Here is a 19,548-nt window from a genome sequence, read left to right on the forward strand (position 1 = left end):
TTGGCTTGGTGTTGGGCCTGCAAACAAAGATTACCCATGCTGGACAACATTTACTGACAGCTGGCCTAAGAAGGAGGGTGATAACGTCTGCTTGACAGTTCCTTATCTGTCGTACACAACTGGGGAGTGCAGTGAGCCTGTTGACATCAGGGGTTCCTTGGTAAGCTCCTGAGGTAATGGCAGCCTCAAACCCCTGCCATTAGGGGCCAGTGGTGGTTTGCAGAGGAGGGTGGTGGCACCTTAGATGATCTGGTTGTTGGTCTGGCCAGGGTAGCGCTCAAATCTCTTGTTGGCCTCTTCACTGAAGGCATCACCTGCATAGGTAACGAGGTATAGAAGGTGCTTTGGACAGAAGTGGGCAGACAGACCCATTGTAGGGAAGGGTGGGTATAAGTGGAGAGGCTGAGAGATGGAGAGGTAGGTGGGAAGACAAACAACTTAGGGAAAGAGATGGAGGCCTCCCCCTACCACTCATCCATCAAATACCGATATGGCAATTGTGCACCCAGATGCGATGTCCATCATATTTACAGTTACATTTCATTGCATTGTTGGTGAAGTCACTCTCTGCTACTTCAAAATTTGGGTTGATGACCACCTGTGGGTGGGAGAAAGGCCATTTCACCCATGTGTAGTCTTCAAATGTTCCTCCCACTTTTCATCTGGATATCTGAGACAGACCCCAGGCACCTGTAGAATGTAGTTTCCTGGTTTCACATCTGTGATGTCAATCCACTGACAGTCGATGTCATGCCGGTATAGATCCCAGCAACCCACGGTGATGCCCTGCTCTCCAAAGTTGGCGCACTCGTACCTCTTAGAGACATCTGAAAGCACAAGAACTCACTGCCGTGGAGTTGGCTCTGACTCCTAATGACCCCTCCTTGGGTTTCCGAGATGGTATCACTACAGAAGTAGATTGTCCAATCTTCTGAGGAGTGGCTGGTGGGTTTGAACCACCAGCCTTCTGGTTAGCAGTCAAATGCCTTAGGCACTATGCCACCAGAGCTCCTAGAGACACCTGAAAAGCTGTGGGATGGAGACACTAGTCCATTCTATGTCCAACTCACCCTCGTAACATTCGGTGTCTTCTAAACAGAAACTAGCTTTGTGGCCCTCAGCTACCTTGGTGCCATTGGGGGTCAGAATATCATAGTGAGTGAAGATGTCCATGCTGTGGTAATGCCTGTGGGGACAAGGGACAACAGAACTGTTTCTTTCCCTGGCTGCAGCAAGCCTGCCCCACTCATAGTGCCCTTGTCTTTCTAATCTGACCTCCTACCCTCTCACCCATGACACTCGTGCCACACCCAGGAGTGGCGCCCAGCCTTAGGCCTGAAGTCAGCTCGTCCCAGGTTGTGGATCTGGGAGGAGAATCGGAGGAGACGTCGGTGGCCATAAGGCCAGTTGGCTGAGCGGGCTGAGCGGGCCAGGCAGTTCTCTTCGGCAGCACAGTACAACATGTGTAGGGGCCGGTCTTCGATGTAGGCTGTCTCCTGCACCAGCGCTGAGTGCAGCAGCAGATCGGACGCAGCTGCCCCAAAGAAGAAGCAGTGTATTAGAAATCACTACTGAAGAACAGGGACAAGTGGGGCAGTGTTTGGTTCTGTTGTACACAGAGTCACTATGAGTTGGAGCTGACTCCACAGCACCTAACAACAACTACTGGGTGTGAGACGATTTTCTATGAGGAAAGTGTGCCCCTCCAGATTTCAACCCCCTCTCTCCCTATGGAGGGGTGGCTCAGACCTCCCCTTCCCGGCTTATAGCACCCCACACTCACTCTCAGAACAGATGACTCCAGCAGTGAAACGGGTTCCTGTCCTCTTGCAGGTGATGGGGGTGCTGTGATGGGCACATTGGTCCAAGGACAGCTCGGTGCCTTTGCAGCGCACTCCACTCATTACCACCTCTGTCACATTCCCTGAGTCCCAGTACCAGGTCTCCTGGGGACAGGTAGATGTTTCCTTGAGGGCCTAGGAACCAGCTTCCTAGGCCAAGGGATCATATCCACACTCATCTGCCCCAGACAAAGGCTTTGGAGGCAATAGCTTTGGCTTCCCTCTCCCCCTTCCCACCTCACCTGCAGGCCGTGGTTGGCATAGCCCAGGCCTAGCTGTCTACAGACCACCATGGCTTCCAGTGTCCCCCAGTCATCCCCGCAGATGAGGCCCCAGTGAAGGGGCCCAGGTCCTCCAATTTGCACCTCAACTCTCCCTTCGTATCGGCTGCGGCCCCCACTGAGTCGGATCTGTGGTGACACAGAATGGAGTGCTGGGGGATGCTTTAGGGATGGGGTGGGAGTCTGTAGCAGTGATTTAGAAACACCTAAAGGCTTAACAAGTGGTGGGGCCAGGTGGGAGCTGCAGGATGGCAGGCCCCTGGCCTGATGGGCTGGGTGCATCAGATTGCAGGTTGGAGCCCAGGACGGGCTGACATGAATGGTGGAGACCTGAACCAAAGAGGACAATATGACTGACCTTGGTTTCCACCCCAGTGTAGGGCAGGTTACATCGCACCCCAGCATCCTGGGTATGGGAGCAGTCCTCAGCTGTGATGTTCTTGTGAGGGCACTTCCAGAGGGATGGTTCCTGTCCAGAGCATCGCACTTCACTCAAGTGGATGGCACCCATGCCTAGGGTCGGGTGTCAAAGATCAGAAGGTTGTAACTGTACTTTCAATGTCTGCCCAGGGGTATCCTAACCTTCTTCCCAAAGAAGTTACCCACCCCCCCAGGATTATATACCTCCCCCTTCCCTCTCCCTCCCACCTCCATGCTTCCTTACCCTGCCCCATGCGGGCACCACTCAGAGCCTCTCTAGCGCTCCCAAAGCCCAGCTCCCGACACACCACACTGGCTGCCTGGAGGTCCCATTTACGGTCACAGACTGTGCCCCATGTGCCAGCCTTCAGGACTTCCACCCGGCCCTCTCCAGGGTGGGATCCACCCTTTAGACGCACACGGGCCTACAGAGGAGAGAGACATGCCCAGTAGCAGTGAATGGAAACATCAGCTCTGAGAGGGCTAAGTAGACCTGGGCATTGAATGAGATTTGGTGGAGGCAGGAAGGGGAGGTATCAGGTCTGTGGCCCACCCTCTGGAAGGTTCTTCTCTGTCCTCAAAGGTCAGGGCTGTGCTTAGTCACAGGGTAGCCAGGCTAGGGGGTTCACTACCTGGGGTGGGGAAGGTCATAGTCACTGTCTCACATACCTCCCCTTGAGGCTTCAACTGTTGTTGCTTCTTCTGGCCACTGGATGCAGCATAGAGAGGGCCTGGCACACAGCTCACCACTGCAGGGGCCCCCCCAGGGCACCTGATGGTGTCATTGGCACGATATAATTCCAGGGAGCAGAGGGAGAGGTGGGCCTCCGTGCCAACACATGCCACCCCGTGCAGACCAAAGGAGTGTTGCTGCCGCTGGGCCAGCAGCCTGGGGGGGGGGGCAGGAGTGGAGGGCAGCAGGGTGAAATAATGCTCCTGCCTTTCTTCCCACAACCCTCCTCCCACGCCACACCTCCCCACCCCCCCCACCTCTCATGACCACTAATCCCTTCTTCCCTCCTTCTCATCTAAGTTTCCTACCAAAGAGACAAGGGAAATGCCAAGTTTCCAGCCTGAAAGAACCTAGACTACCCAGACAGGAGGATCCTTGGGGACCTTTGGCAGCAGAAGAACCTTACAGGAAGGATGGCTAGTCGATTTGCCCAAAGGAAGCCTTGTCCAAATGGTTTCTGGCTGTTGGCCTTAACGGAGGTTGAGACCTTTAAGGCTGTGGTGCAAAGAGAAAGGGGGGCCTGGATTACCCAGCTGGATGAAATGGCCTGGAGGGAGTGTCTGACACAAACAGGAAGCCTGGGTAGCCAGAGCTAGCAGATCCTTCTATTATGCTGAGACTGAAATAACGGAATGAGTCAGATGCAAAGGAGTGAGCAAATCTTGCATCAAAGTGGCTCCTCCTTCTCCGAGGCCAGAGACTGCAGGACAGAGTATGATGGGCAGTTGCAGGAAGAACAGACCAGAGAACGGACACAGGAAGGACTGGACTGGCAGATGCAGAAATGAAGATGCATAAATGGGACAGCATGACCAGAGAAGGAGGGCAAATGTGACCAACAAATTAGTAAAGCTACACCAGACTCTGAGCTGAGAAATATGACAGTCTTTAACTGCTTCTGCGGTTTAAATATAATAGACAGAATGCCCTATAACCCACCCAAGCAGGAAAATGGGACTAAACCAGAGATGTGAAAGCTTGGAAACACCACAAAGAAATGCTTGAGAAAATGAGGGCACTTGCTTATTGGTACCAAGGGAATGAGCGATTGCAACGAGGTGTGTGGATGAGGGAATTATTTTCTTCCTAGAACGGGGCTGGTTCTAGCCAAGAGAGGAAGGGAAGCAGATGAGGCCTGGTGTTGGCAGCTCGGGCCTGTGAGGCTGATTTTGTGGGGATTCATTATACTATGTACCCATCACCTGATGTTGGAGGAAGGAAGGAATAGGAGGACTTGAAACCATTGGCTAGGAAGACGTGGAGAGGAGGAAAAAGTATTGAAACAAAATGAAACAAAAAATCAGACAAGAGAAGCCTGGAGACTTTACAGAATACCTTTATGGAGGCTCAGGAGAGATGGATTCTGAAGATGAAGGAGAACAGGTACACTCTTAAAAGTCCTGTTTGTTTGAAAATAAAAGTCAAAGAGGCCATCACAGGAAAAAGATATGTATTTTCTAAACTCCTTTCCCTTTTCCCACAACTAGTAAAGTAAAAATTTCAGTGTGTACTTTAACGTACACATCATGGCCAGGGTGTGGCCATGATGGACAAAGATGGCCCTAAGTGTGAAGTGCATTAAAGAACTCCCCCAAATTCTTAGCTCCTCTGAAGAACCCACAGGAAGGACTGGAGGACGAGGGACACAAAGGACCACTGGGTGATCATGGAACTTGCTGAGGAGAGGAGGAACCATAGAAAGATGAATTCTCTGCATCTCAGTCACTGCTGAAGGAGTTATCAAGGAGACCCGAATATGTAAACAGCCTTTTGAAGCCATGCAAGATGTAATCCCTAGGGTTGGAAGCTTTCTACTCCCTTGAGTTCTGAAGGAACCCAGGAGGACAGTTATGGAATTGGGAGTCTAATTGTGTAAACTGAGGCAGAGAGGCAGGATTCCATCCCTTTACCAGGGCACTCTGAGTCTCACCTCTATACCAAGTAAGCTAGTAGCACATATTTTAAAAAATAAAATAAAGGTAGGATGGGAACACTGACCCCTTAGGCAAAATTAACCTCTTGGGGAAGAGACAAGCATGGCATCTGAAGGAGAAAAGTGCCAGATTATCCACTAGAATGCACTGGGGAACAAACAAATAAGCACATGGAATAAGGGTAGTCAGTGGATAAACTCTATCGAGATTTTAAAAAGTCTGATGACAAGCATAACTCCAGGAACCAACATAAGGGTGAGTCTCACCTAATAATTCAGTAAATGATCTGGAAGGTGATTTGTAACAGCCGTTGCGGCTCCTCCTCCACAGCTTAGTTAGCTCTTTCAGCAAATGGCCCTCCTCAGCGCCCTCCCAGAGCACACCCCATCCCCCTAACTTCATAATTCGGCCCCTCCCACCCATCTACACCCAACCTGAACCAGTTCACCTCTTGATTGGCTCCCTGCCTGCTCGGGGTTTGGGTTTGACTTTAAGCTTGGTGGCTGGTCTGAAAAAAGCAGAAAGAAGTCAGTGGAGGTGGTGGCCCAGGAAGGGCAGAGAATTACTTTGTCTGTTGCCAGGAAGGACCCTTCATGCTGAGTACGGGAAAGGGCAAAGCAAAGGATGGTGGGGTTTTCTGCACATGCTGCCACTGAGCACCACCAAGCGGCTTTTCAGAACCTTGTGCTGCTCTCTGGATTCAGCACCACTGATGGAAAATCCCATTATATCCATCCAGGTGGGTGCAGAGAGAGGAGATAGGGAAGATAAAGGGTGGAGAGGGAACAGGATGTGGTGAATTAAGGGAGAAGGAGGAGGAATGCAGGTGGCTGAGGTTGGAGTCCAAGTAGAGTATAAACATGGAGGGCTTCTCCTCAGCCATTCTCACATTCTTTGCTCCTTGTGCTCTGTAAGACCAAAGCACGTCTGTTCCCAGTCCTGCCTCCCATCCCCTCCCCCGTGGAATGGCCATTTCCCAATCACATCTCTACTTCATCAGCTTGGGTTCTGCAATGGACATGGATAGGGTGCCATCTATCCATCCATCCACTTCCTGGGGCCACAGGGCCCAGCAGGAGGTCCCGGGGCTCTCACCCCATTACCTTCCAAGGGGCTTGGAGCGTCGGGCCCAGGTTTTGGCCGCTCGCTTCCTCAACTTTCTGTGAGGATAAGATAATAGTAGAGTCAGGATCAGTATAGAACCAAGTGGAAAAGCCTGGTGCTACTGGGAGCAGGGGCAAACATTTTTCACAACAGCTTATGTAGGGTTTGTGGTGAATAGGATATTATAACATCAGATACTCCAAGGCCCTACCCTTCACGGTCATTATATTAGGACCCACAGAAATCAGTCTAAGGAAGGATGAAGAAGCAGCACTCCTGGGTCCAGTAATTAGAGTAGACCTAAAGTTCAAAGGGGCTGGGGGTGGGCTAAGGAAAGGAGTGTAATAAAAGAGTGTTAGGATTGTTAGGACAGCTAGACTGACCAGGCTAGGAGAGAGAGGTAGCCTGGTAATGACTGGAGAGGCTGAATGTCTTTTTTTCTTTTTTTCTTTTTAAACCTTGGATACCTTTAGGCTTCTGGCACTGTCCAGGCCTGAGGCCAATGGACCAGGACATCAAGGGCCAAGGCTGGATGTCCAAGGATATTACCTCGGTTTGACCAGGGAGCATGAGGTGAGTCTTCTTGGGATGCCAGGAGTCCTTTTGCCCAAATTCCAACTCCACATGCTTTGGTGATTCACAAACTGAGCTAATCTCCCAAAATATTTCCAGGGAAATAAGTTCTAAAGCCATATATCTTTTTAATTGGCCTACATAATTGACCTATTTTAAGAGGATGCCTTAGGACTAGTGTCTGGATTTTGAGTCTGTCTCTCCTTTCATTCTCCTTGTACTTTTGAAGACTTTAATTATGGCCCCTCTTTGTCCTGTCCAATTAGTAATAAATGAATATAGGTCTCATCTGTCTATTATAAATTTATGGAATCCCCTATTATCAGCTTAGCTGTTCTGTCTTTGTACATGTTCCTGCTCTGCTGTTTCCTCTTGAGGAGTAAGATCTGGACATAGTATACTCTGTGCAGATGCACTCGAATGAATGAAAAAAAAATATAATTTTAAAAAACACAGGGGTGAAGAAGCTGTTTGGCATTTCCTGCTCTGGCTTCTTCCTGAGGATATATTTAGTATATTTAGTTGGCCTTTTTGCCAAAACATCCAATATAGCCTACATTCCTAGCAAAGAGTCAACAATAACTCTAGGTCCCTTTCTTGAGACAATACTGAGTTTGGAGTCTTTCGTATTATAAATACAGCATAAAACTTTTTCTACAAATGCCTTTTACTCAAACATGTCTAACATGAAACACATGACACTTTCTTTCACCAATGAACGCAGAGATCCCTCTGGATCGCCAGAGTAGTACTCAGAAGACTGCAGTATATTATCTGAAAATTTAGAAGTACTTCTTCTCTAAGGTATTTAAATGATCTTAGTTAAGGCCAGTGCTGATATCTGCCTTGACTTACATTTCTTCATTCCCAAATGTACTTATTTTCCCCTATCATTTGTTCCTTCAACCATCAGACAAAAACACACCCACATCTGCACATCCTATTCCATTCTCTCCATCTCTCCCTCTTCTCTAAAACCACCCCCACAACTATTTCTGAATTCCATCCTTTTTGATCCTTCCTCTCTCGTATACAACCTTTCCTTCTCAACTGAGTTTTTTTAGACATGTTCAAATCTCTCCTATAAACACACACACACCCTCCAGCCCACATCTCTCCTCTTTGCAGCAACAGTTTTCAAAAGCTTTGTCAATAGTCTCCATCTCCATATCCTTTTTTCCCATTCTTTCTTTAAACCAAGCCTTTCTGATTTCTCCCACTCATCACTCTTCAGTAAGTTCTATTTTAGGATGTTTATTCAAGTAGACATTTTTTCAGTCTCCGTCGTATGGACCCCTCAGCAGCATCTGAAAGTCTTCTCAATCTCCTTCCTTGCTATTTCTTGGTCTTCTTTACCATCTCCTCCTCATCATTCAAATTTTTGCAGCTTGGTTTTAGGGATCCTTTTCTTCTCACATCAAACCTTCTTTTTATATTGCCTCACTCACACCTAGCCTTGCATATTAAATTCCTTCTGGTTTCTGGTTAGATATCTTAATTTATTAAAAAAAAAAAAAAAGTAACATATGTCCAAAAAGTAAACTCATAATTCTCTTAGCTAAATCCACTCCAGAAACCTAGGAGTTGAACTTGACAATTCTCCCTTTTTCTACTTCCAAAGTCAATCCATAACCAAGTCCTGTCCGTTTTGCTTCCTTAATATCACTCCAATCCATTCACTGTTGCTTTGCTCCAAGTCATTCTCCAAAATGCAGCCAAAGTGATCTTTTGGAGCCACGGCCTGATCATGTCATTTCATAACCCTCCTCATTCAAGCACTTCAATGGTTTCCCATTACTTTTATTATAAAGACCCAGACCCTTATCATGGTTTATAAGGTAGGCCTTTGAATTACGGTGTTGGGAAGAACATTAAATATAATATGGACGGCCAGAAGAATGAACAAATCTGTCTTGGAAGAAGTACAGCCAGAATGCTCCTTAGAAGTGAGGATGGCAGCACTTTATCTCACGAATTTTGGACACGTTATCAGGAGGGACCAGTCCCTGGAGGAGGATGTCATGCTTGGTAAAGCAGAGGGTCAGTGATAGAGAGGAAGACCCTCAGTGAGATGACGGACACGGGGGCTGCAGCAACGGGCTCAAGCATGGCAATGACTGTAAGGATGGCGCAGGACCGAGCAGCACTCGTTCTGTTGCACATTGTACACAGGGTCGCTTTGGTCAGGACCAACTCAAGGGTACCTAAAACAACAACATGATTTGGCACTCAATCACCTCTCCCATCATCTTTGTATTCTCGGTACCTTGGACAGTGGTTGGCATATAGTAGGAGTTCAATAAATATCTGTCAAACTGATATGAACTAAAAGGATAATTTCTTAAAAAACAGTACTTAAGCTCTTAAAGCTTTAGTTTCCTCACCTGCAAAAGGGCAGTAAATGGTTTAGTTATCCGTAAATTACTTTCCTCATCTCAAATTCTACAGCTCTCTCATGTTTTAGGTTAGAACCAGCAAAGCAAGTTTTAAAATACAAATACATTAGGTTCTGATTTTTTTTTTAATTTCCTAAAGCTTACCAACTTGCTCTAAAAGCTAGCAGATTTTTCTTTCTCCAGGGGGAGGGGGGAGGGTTAAAGACTCCAAACTCACTGCCATCAAGTAGATTTTGATCATAGCAACCCCCTTTGGGTGTCTGAAGTGGTAAATCTTTAGGGGAGTAGATTGTCCAGTCTTCCTTCCTTGGAGTGGCTGGTGGGTTTGAACTGCCAACCTTCTGGTTAGTAGTCAAATGCCTTAGGCACTATGCCACCAGAGTTCCTTTTTCCAAGGAGGGTAGAGCTGTTCATAATGATCTTGCCTATCCTTTATACTTCTGTTACCTGTGAGAATGCTCCCTGTCACTGACTTGCCCTGTGAAAGAAGACCTATAACATATCCCACCACACAATCTCCCAGATCCCATAATCTCTTTTCTTGATAAAAATGCCCGCTATACTTCAATATACAGTGAGACCTGTGAGAGCTGGAACTGGACAGGACTGCTTTGTTTTTCTGGGTCTCTCAAAGTTTTCACCTTTGATAGGATGCAGTCTTACCACTTTTCTATTAGTTGTTTCAGTGGAAAATATTTGAGTTTTCTTTCTATGACAAGTTTCTGCCTTACACAGGTTCCAGCTTTTGGAAGTTTTACTGTACCTCCTTCCCCAGTCTTCATATCCTGGACTCAGGAAAAGATTCCAACACTAACAGCAAATACACCTGATCTCTAAAATCTACTTGAGGCTGCATATACCTAGGGATAATTCCTGGGTCTCAAATTTCCCAAGGATGGAGAGTTCACATGAGCTTGGAGCCCAGATATGCCCAATGGCACCACCCTTCTCTTGGGCAGAATCACTGTGTCTCGTCTCTCAAGTCACCCTACATTCATTCACTCCCCTCCATCTTTGCCGTTACTCTCCTACTCAGCTTCATTTTTATAGCACACTCCTAACTAATCTTATCACATTTATATCCTCCTTTCTCCATTCACTACTATGAGGCAAACTCTTGAAAACACTGGCTTTATTTGATCATTTTCCCATACAAATATGTTTATTTTTAATTTTCTGTAAGACAAAGGTCAAACCTTCCAATCTGGCACGAAAAGTGTCCCATTATTTGGTCTTACTTTATCTCATAAAATCTTTTCTTCCACAACTTCTCAGCATAAACCAACTCACTGTCTTCCAAATACATCCTGCTCATTATCATCATCAGCAATGACTTCCATGGAGCTAAGTCCTTCTGTTTCTCGTACTATCACTTCATCATTCTCCTTCTTGAAACATTTCCTTGGCTTCCAGGTCAAAAGCCTCTCTTGATTTTCTTCCTTCTTCACTGTGTTCCCCTTTATCTTTCTAATTCTCTTAATATTTAAGCTTCCTGAACTTCTGTTCTTGGCCTCTTTTTTTTTTTTTTTTTCCAATTTATGTCCACTCCCTCAGTGATCCTGTCCAGTTTCAGGACTTTAATATTTTTATTTAGCTGAACTTTAGAGTCATATATGTAACTGCCTACTCACTCTCCCCATCTCAATGCCTTAAAGAAATTAAAATTTAACATGTCCCAAACTGAGTTCCTAATCTTCCCCACCCCATCCCCACATAAAATCTGCTATATCCACTGTCTTCCTCTTATCAGATGACGCTAACTCCATACTTGGTTCGGGCCAAAAACCATGGATATATCCCTAACTCCCCTCTTTCTCTAACACCACATGGAATCCATCAGCAAATCCTATTGACTCTGCCTTCATTTATCTACAGAATGTGATCATTTTCCCCCTCTCCATAGGTCACCATCACCTTTCACTTTCTTCACTTGGCTTTCAGGAGACAATAACCCCCTAAATAGTTTTTCTGCCTCCACTCTGTCCCTTATTGCCTATTCTTAACAAAGCAGCCAACGGAATCCTTTGAAAAATGGAAGTCAGATATCATGCCTCTGCTCAAAACGCCCCCAATGGTTCCTTATCTTACACAGACTAAAGGGCAGTGTCTCCAAGATGACCCCACATGATCTGCCTTCGTCATTCTCTCTCTATCTTTTTCTCCCTTGTTCACTCGGGCTGCAGCCACAGTGGCTTCCTGGAGCATGACAGGAGGGACTCCCCCTCCCCCACCCCAGTGCCTCCCAGAACTTTATCATCCCTTTTCCTGGAAATGCTTGCCTAGATGTCTGCATAACTTGTTCCCTCATCTTTAAATCTTTTCTCAAATGATACCTTCTCAAAGAGGCCATCCCTAACCATTCTATTTAAAACTGCAATCCTACTTCTACTTCCTAACCCCTTCTCTGCTTTATTTTTATCCATTACACTCTTTTTAAAATCGTTATGTGTTATAATTTTACTTATTTATTTTCTTGTCACTTCTCCTCTGATCCATGAGATCAGGGATTTTTGTCTGTTTTGTGAACTGTTGAATCCCTACTGTCTACAGCAGTTTCTGGCACATAGTAGGCACCCAGTAAATAAATACTGACTGAATGAATCCCTGCACCTTTGTTCATGCTGTCCTCTTCATTTGCAATGCTATTTAAATCCTACTAATCTTTCAGAAAGACCTGGTGTCACAACAGTTAAGTGCTCTACTGCTAACTGAAAGGTTGGCAGTTCAAACCCACTCAGCAGCTTCATGGGGAGAAGACCTGTGTTTTGCTCCCATAAAGATTACAACCAAGGAAGCCCTATGGGGCAGTTCTACTCTGTCACACGGGCTTGCTATGAATCAGAATCCACTCCATGGCCCCTAACAACAATAATCGTTCAGAATCTGGTGTTTGGATTAGGAAAGTTAAAGAACAAGCACAGAGAAAAACAGCCCCAAGATGAATGACAGCAAGAGAGCACAGAATTGTTTTAAACCAGTTTGTCTCTAGACCAGAGGAAGTATATCCCTCTGGGGCTGAAGGAAGTTTCAGACGTGTCTCAGAGCCAAGGCAAGTAAATTTTGGGTAAGTATAGAATGCGTCTCAGAGCCAAGGCAAGGAAATTTTGGGCAAATATGGAAAAGACAGAAGAATGTATTGACTTTCAAAAAGAAGAGAAAGGATTCCTCAATCTACAGACAAGGAAGTAATAGTCTGGAATAAGTTACTAAACAGAAACTTTGTGATATTCAGAAATAATGACAATCCTTAGAGACCTTACAGGATTCCAATGAAAACAAGCTCAGTCAAACCACCATGATTTCACTCTTGACAGGATTACTAATTGGAAGGTTGGAGAATGTTATAAAAAAAAGTGTATCTGAATTTTCGCAGAGTAGCAAAAGCTCCCATGATTTCTTTATAGGTAAGGTAGTGAAATGTTTGCTACATCATTGTGCTACCAGTTTATTCTTCATTGATTGAAAAAACATATTTCACAACTGATGATTAAAGGCTTGATGTATATCTGGAGGAAAATTTCACAAGAAGAACTAAGTCTTTGTTTGAAACACTTCAACAATTTTAACAGTCGTTTGAAGAAGCCAGAACTCACATTAATCATGCCTGTGGACAGAGAAGAAGGGGAAGGATGACAGATGGAAAACAATGCCAAGATTCAAGGTAATTTCATGGGATCATTATAGCTTTTTAATGGTTTTTAAATATTTAAATTTAATAGGGTAAACACAACACATTTAGGTTCAAAAAGGCTACTCTTCCAGGATCAAGAATAAGGTAAGACTTGAATTGGTCATAGGTGGTTACAAGTTCCACATGAGCAGTACAAAGCTGCCTCAACAGAAAGGCAATGCAAAAACTACGAATCTATGCCACCAGTATTTCAAATACCAGCAGGGTCACCCATGGTGGACAGGTTTCAGTGGAGCTTCCAGACTAAGACAGACTCAGAAGTAGGGTGGAGCCATCCACTCCTGAAAAAACTAGCCAAAAAAGACCAGGTTTGCTGGTCTGATAGAGCCTGGTGAGACCCCTGAGACTATGGTTACCCTTCAGGTCTGGAACTGAACTCACTCCTATGGTTTCCAGCCAAACAACAGACAGGCATATGGGCTGAACATTTACATCAGGTAGATACACTCCTCAGATCGATCAACTGTGGGAGAACAGAAAGGCAGTGTTTGCACAGGGAGATAGCTGGGGGTGGGCAAGAATGCATAGAAAAAAAGGCACAGGGGAGACTTTAATACACCACTTTCTTTGAAAGATAGAACAACTGGAAAGAAACTCAACAAAGATGCAGAAGAGCTAAACAATACAATCCATCAACTTGGCCTTATAGACATCTATAGAGCACTTCACCCAACAGCAGCACAATATACATTCTTCTCCAGTGCACATGGAACTTTTTCCATGATAGACCATATGTTAGGCCATAAAGCAAGGCTTCATAAATTTAAAAACATTGAAATATTGCAAACATCTTCTCAGATCATAATGCTATCAAATTAGAAATCAATAATAGGAGGATCAGCACCAAAAGAGTAAACACATGGAAACTAAACAACACCCTCCTTGAGAGAGACTGGGTAAGAGAAGAAATGAAAATTGAAATTCGAAAATTCCTTGAATCAAATGAGAATGAAAACACAACATACCAAAATCTTTGGGACACAGCAAAAGCAGTGATCAGAGGCCAATTTATAGCAATAAGTGCACACATCAAAAGAGAAGAAAGAGCCAAAATCAACACTTCAAACGAACATCTCCAACAATTAGAGAAAGAACAGCAAGAAAAGCCTACAGTCACCAGAAGGAAGGAAATAATCAAGATTCGAGCAGAAATCAATGAAACAGAAAATAGAAGGGCTATCGAAAAAATCAACAAGACCAGAAGTTGGTTTTTTGAAAAGATCAATAAAATTGACAAACCACTGGCAAATTTAACAAAGGAAAAGAGGGAGAGAATACAAATAACACGAATAAGAAATGAAATGGGTGACATCACAACAGAACCAACTGAAATAAAAAGGATAATATCAGGATACTATGAAGATCTGTATTCCAACAAATTTGAAAATCTGGAGGAAATGGACAGTTTTCTAGAAACACACCACTTACCTAAACTAACACAGACTGAAGTGAAAAATTTGAACAGGCCCATCACAAAAGAAGAAATTGAACAGGTCATCAAAAAATTACCAACTAAAAAAAGTCCTGGCCCAGACGGTTTCACTGGAGAGTTCTACAAAACATTCAGAGAAGAAGTGATACCAATCCTACTCAAAGTATTCCAAAACATAGAAAAGGATGGAATCCTCCCTAACTCATTTTATGAAGCAAGCATAACCTTAATACCAAAACCAGGAAAAGACATCACCCAAAAGGAAAACTACAGACCAATATCCCTCATGAATATAGACGCAAAAATCTTCAACAAAATCCTAGCCAATAGACTCCAACAACATATCAAGAAAATCATTCATCATGACCAAGTGGGGTTCATACCAGGTATGCAAGGATGGTTCAACATTAGAAAAACAATCAATGTAATCCACCACATAAATAAAAAAAGGCACAGGGAAGAGGTAACTACAGGGAGGAAGTGGGAAGAGAGATGTGGGAAATTACAATCAATGTCATGAAACAAAACGTGTATGAAAAAATTGGCCACTGAAAATCTTATTAATAGCAGTGAAACAGCAGAGCTTTTGATGATGGCAGGACCAGGCACTGTTTCACTCTGTTGTACATAGGGTTGCTAAGAGTCAGAGCCAACTTGACAGCGCCTAAGAATAACAACAATCAAAGTAGAGCTTTCTACTATACTCTGTCTGCCATAATCAGATCACATCTGGAGTACTGTGCCCACTGGAAGGTCACCTAGATGTCAAGAGGTCTTTTTTGCCACACAAGTCTAGCTAGAAAATTGCTGAAGAAAATAAGCAGTTTTGGCCTGCAAAATAGAAGATTAGAGTGTAGAGATCTTCAAATAATTTTATGGTTCCCAAAGGCTCTCTGTTGCTCAAGATGACCAATTAAGTGCACCAAGGAACAAGATGCTATAAACACAGAACAATTCACCATCATGATTTGTTATCTGGAAGATGGCGTGGGCACCAGGGCACAGTGGCAAGTGGGGAGGGTCGGGTTCCTGGGTCTGAGGCCATTCTGGAAGAAACTGCCCAAAGAATGCTGAGGGCTCACAGCCTCGAGCGCTACCTGGGTTGAGGGAGGGGCGTGGCTCTTCCCAAGCCAGCGGCCGGCTGGGAGTAGCCTTCTAGCCTCGACTAGCGCCTCCGCGCCCCGCGTTGGTGGGGGCGCTCAGCTGCTGGGCTTGACTTGACACTGCTCCTCAGTCCCCAGGTGCCTAGCCCCGTGCTGGCCACACCCAGGCGCCACTTTGGCAGAGCCGTGGCCGCGCACCCGTGCACTCCTGGGCAGACGCCCGGCCTCGCCCGCTCGGACCTCTAGGCCCTTTCTTTGTTCTCACCGGCCAGTAGGCGTGGCCTTGTGAGCGTCCGCTCACTCCATCCAGGGAGAATCTGCCTGCCAACCAGTTGCGTCAAGGGCACGAATGTAGCGACTCTCAACCACTAGCTCCGCCCTGGCTGGCGACTCTCGAGAGCAGGAACCTCATAGGTCCCCAATTGAGATCCTCTTTGGGGAGCCCTCGTGGGCCCACAAGATTTCTCAACTCTCCAGCTTCGCAACAGCTCCCATATTTTCCCACTCTTCTAGACGCCTGGTAACCCCAATGCTCCAGAACCTCTCCAAAATCTCCATCCAGCGTCTGCAGCCCCTCACCTGTAGAAGGCCGTGTTGACCCTCTTTTCGCTAGGGAAGCCCAGCATCCCGCAGACCACATGGCTGTTGTGGGCACTCCAGCCTTTATCACACACTTGCGACCAGCCCTCAAGGAGCCGAACTTCGACCAGTCCCTCAGTCACAGGCAGCGGTCGCCTGCCCCGCCCAACAGCTGCTCGAAGCCGCACCTCTTCCACTTGCAATTGATGGTCTACCTGGGATGGAACCACAGCAGGGGAATTTTAGTAGCACCCTAGCTCCTTTCATGTGTTCTGCCACCCTTAGGGATTCAGTGCTTGCTGCAAACCCAGTGGCTTGATGGCGCTGAGGTAGGGGTGAGAGAAGCGATGACTGCTCTGGGGGAAACCCACCCTCCGGATTGTGTTGACTGTCCCGCAGCCTTAAGAGTGGAGGGATATGCTGTGTTCTGATTAGGAAGCTGAGGGAGCTGAGGAACAAGAGAGCAAGTGGTAGCCACACTAGTCCTTATTTCAGATCCTACTAGCTCTGTTTGGGGGGAGGAGCATTTCACAGAGGGGATGGCATTTAAATTAGACCTTCAAGAAGGAGGAATAAGTAGTAAGGGAGATGTTCCAGTAGAGTAGGAATATCTGAAGCAATAGAGAGTACAGACTGACCAGGGATGAAGCTAGAGAGACTCATGACATATTTAGTAACCTGAAAGCTAATGGTAACCTTGGACCCTACAGCACCCAAGATCTCTATCATTAGAGCCCCCTTCCAAGCCTCCTACCAACCCAAATTATTCCTTGGGGTATATGGGATTCCTTGCCTTCTAGTACCTTCTATAACCATATTTAGCCACCCCACAGCCCTCCCTGTCTGCCATCCTGGGTAGTTTGTGTGTGTGTGTGTGTGTGTGTGTGTGTGTGTGAGAGAGAGAGAGAGAGAGAGAGAGAGAGAGAGAGAAAGAGAGGGAGAGAGAGAGAAGCGGACCTCGATGACATTGGAGTCTGAGAAGCCAGGGAGGCGCTGGTCTTTGCAGATGACCCCAGCATCCTCATCATGGGTACAGTCACTGTTCCCCCAGCCCCGGGAGGCACATTCGGTCACACTCTGCTCAGTTCCACGGCAGTTAATGTTGTCCAGCCAGATGCGGCCTGTGGAGGTGGAGATGAGGGGCAGAGAGAGGCTTAGAGAGGTAGTATGGGGGTGTGATGGGGCTGTTGGGAGGGTTGAGCACTGGGGCTTCACATCTGGCCATGAGGAGCTCACTTTGCTGGGAAACTAATGGGTAGTGAAGAGACTAGAGTCTGTGGAGGGGATAGGAGAAGAAGAGGGCATAGGTTTGAGGGAGGGAGCTCCAAGAATTTGATAGGGTGAAAAACAAAGCAAGAATCAACACTGACATTCTGATCAGTCCTTACTCATTCAGTGACAGCTACAATTAACCAAGCACCCTTGTGTGCCAGGCACTTGGCCAGGCTCTGCATCTATGTCATCATCTTGGAACAGTGCTGCCAGGAAGATATTATCACTGTTTCATATAAAGACACTAGGCCTCAGAGAAGTTAAATAACCTGCATAAGACCACATAGCCACACAGCTGGAGGAGGCTTAGGCTTTGGAGCCTAGTCTGGGAGGCTTGGACACCAAAGATCCTTTTATCTCAGTCACACCTTTTCCCATGTGGTTGCCCTGCCTATGCTGTCATGTTGCCCTTTGTCATTCTCTCTGCCTGAACCATACTGGATACCATTCTTAGAACTGGGTGGAACCTCAAAGGTCTTCTGTCCTAGCCAGTGTGCAGGGACCCCTCATGCATTCCATGACAGGGCATACCCAGCTTCTATTGGGACACCTATCTCCACCAGGTCATTGTAACCACCAGAAAGTCCATGTGACTCTATATGACTTTCCCCCATCAGATCTGATTCAGTCCTTTGATGCCATGCAGAAAGAGCCTTTCGTCAGATGGCTGCCCTTATTATATTTAAAGACAATCATTGTGTAACTTTTAAGGCTTTTTCTTTCCAGATCAAATATCTCTGGTTTCTCCACTTATTCCTCCTTAAAACACGGCTTCTGAATCTTTGACATCTGGGTAGCTTTCCTTTGAAAGTATTTCCATTTTAGTGTCTAAGGCATTGGACTGCTAACCAGAAGGCTGGCGGTTCAAACTCACCAGCCACTTCTTGGGAGGAAGATTGAGCAATCTACTTCCATAGTGATACCACCTTGGAAACCCAAGGAGGGGTTGCTATGAGTTGGATCCGACTCGATAGCAGTTAGTTTTTTTTTTTTTTTTTCCCAAAACATAGGATGAAATGGATTGCTATGCTTTTTTATAGGGTCACGTTAGGTACACAACACAGCTACCTCCTGAAATTATTGAATGTCCACCTTTTTTTTTTTTTTTTTTTGAGTGTCTCTTAAAAATGTGGCATCTTTCAGTAGATAGTTTATTCCAGAAATCTAGCCAGTGGGGATTACGGAATCAGCTTCAGGTTGCATTAACTTCTATCGTGGCCTCCTGCACTGCAAGTACTCCTAGCACTTGGTCAGAAGTACTCTTAATCCCTCATCATCCAAACTTAGATTTGTCCTAAGCATTATACTTGTCCTTATTCAGTTTCACTTTATGAGTTTCAGCTCTGACCTGAAACCTGATTTTGTCAGCTGTAGTATTTGTGGTCCCTTCTGGCTTTGGGACATCCTGATATCATTTATCTGCTCTTATCTTCCTATGGAACAAGCTGTACTTTAATTGTCCTTGTGCATAGCTTTACAGAATCATACAATTTTACGAAAGAAAGGAGAGAGGGAAAAAAAAAAAAAAAACCATGGGTTTTCTTGACACCAGCTGTCTTTGGTGTCCTCTTCCTACACTTAGGCCTCAGTTAGGCAATCAGGGTACCTAGGCTCTTCTCAGGGCACTGCTCACCTGTTCCAGGGCCATACTTGGCACTGTGGGTCCAGCCTGTGGCCTCTGTGTAGCCCAGCTCCCGGCAGAGGACGTGAGCAGCCTGCAGTGTGAAGTCATCATCACAGATGGTGCCCCATTCGCCAGCACGCTGTATCTCCACACGGCCCTCGTAGGGCTTCCTGGGGAAGCCGGCCAGCCGGAACCGCAGTCCCTGGCTTCCGTTCCTCTTCTCAAGGTCCATGGACAGGGACGGAGACCCCAGGCATGAGCTACACAGCAGGCACAGCAGCAGCCCCCAGGGGCTCCACTGCCAGACACTGACAGGTTGCATGGCAGGGAAGGCCTGGGTGCCCCAGAGAGAGAGACAGAGCGTGAGAGAGAAACTGAGACTGAGTGAAGCCCAGAGTCTGAGAGAGATGTCATGAAAGAAAAAAGACACTGAGAAAGAACAGAAACAGAGCTCCTGAGAGAGATACTAAATAAGGGCAGACACAAAATCAAAGAGGAAAGGATAGAGTGACCCAGACCTAGACTGAGGAGAGAAGGAGAAAGAGGGAGAAAGAGGAGAAGGAGA

General features: G+C 46.1%; 1 protein-coding gene across 1 annotated transcript; it reads right to left on the reverse strand.

Annotated features, from left to right (window-relative positions):
- Window positions 1-240: 240 nt before the first annotated feature.
- LOXL3 (lysyl oxidase like 3) lies at window positions 241-19,305 on the reverse strand. The gene is made up of 14 exons (XM_042782509.1): window positions 18,993-19,305; window positions 17,045-17,208; window positions 16,088-16,302; window positions 5,658-5,717; window positions 3,212-3,431; window positions 2,787-2,967; window positions 2,481-2,635; window positions 2,084-2,251; window positions 1,784-1,946; window positions 1,291-1,534; window positions 1,071-1,186; window positions 691-827; window positions 487-598; window positions 241-314 (listed from the first exon to the last, which is right to left on the reverse strand). The coding sequence occupies exons 1-14, from the start codon at window positions 19,303-19,305 to the stop codon at window positions 241-243; spliced, it is 2,322 nt and encodes a 773-aa protein (XP_042638443.1).
- Between the last annotated feature and the right edge of the window lie 243 nt (window positions 19,306-19,548).

This window comes from Orycteropus afer, unplaced genomic scaffold (genome assembly GCF_000298275.1).
Source record: "Orycteropus afer afer isolate SDZICR_OR568_19922 unplaced genomic scaffold, OryAfe1.0 scaffold00354, whole genome shotgun sequence".
NCBI lineage: Eukaryota > Metazoa > Chordata > Mammalia > Tubulidentata > Orycteropodidae > Orycteropus > Orycteropus afer.

Excerpts from the sequence above, each read along its gene's own strand:
- LOXL3 (XM_042782509.1), bottom strand. The coding sequence starts at position 19,305 with ATGCAACCTGTCAGTGTCTGGCAGTGGAGCCCCTGGGGGCTGCTGCTG. Across the intron at positions 17,209-18,992 it reads CAAGTATGGCCCTGGAACAG|GCCGCATCTGGCTGGACAAC; the intron begins GTGAGCAGTGCC and ends CCACCTCCACAG. Across the intron at positions 1,947-2,083 it reads ATGCCAACCACGGCCTGCAG|GAGACCTGGTACTGGGACTC; the intron begins GTGAGGTGGGAA and ends ACCTGTCCCCAG.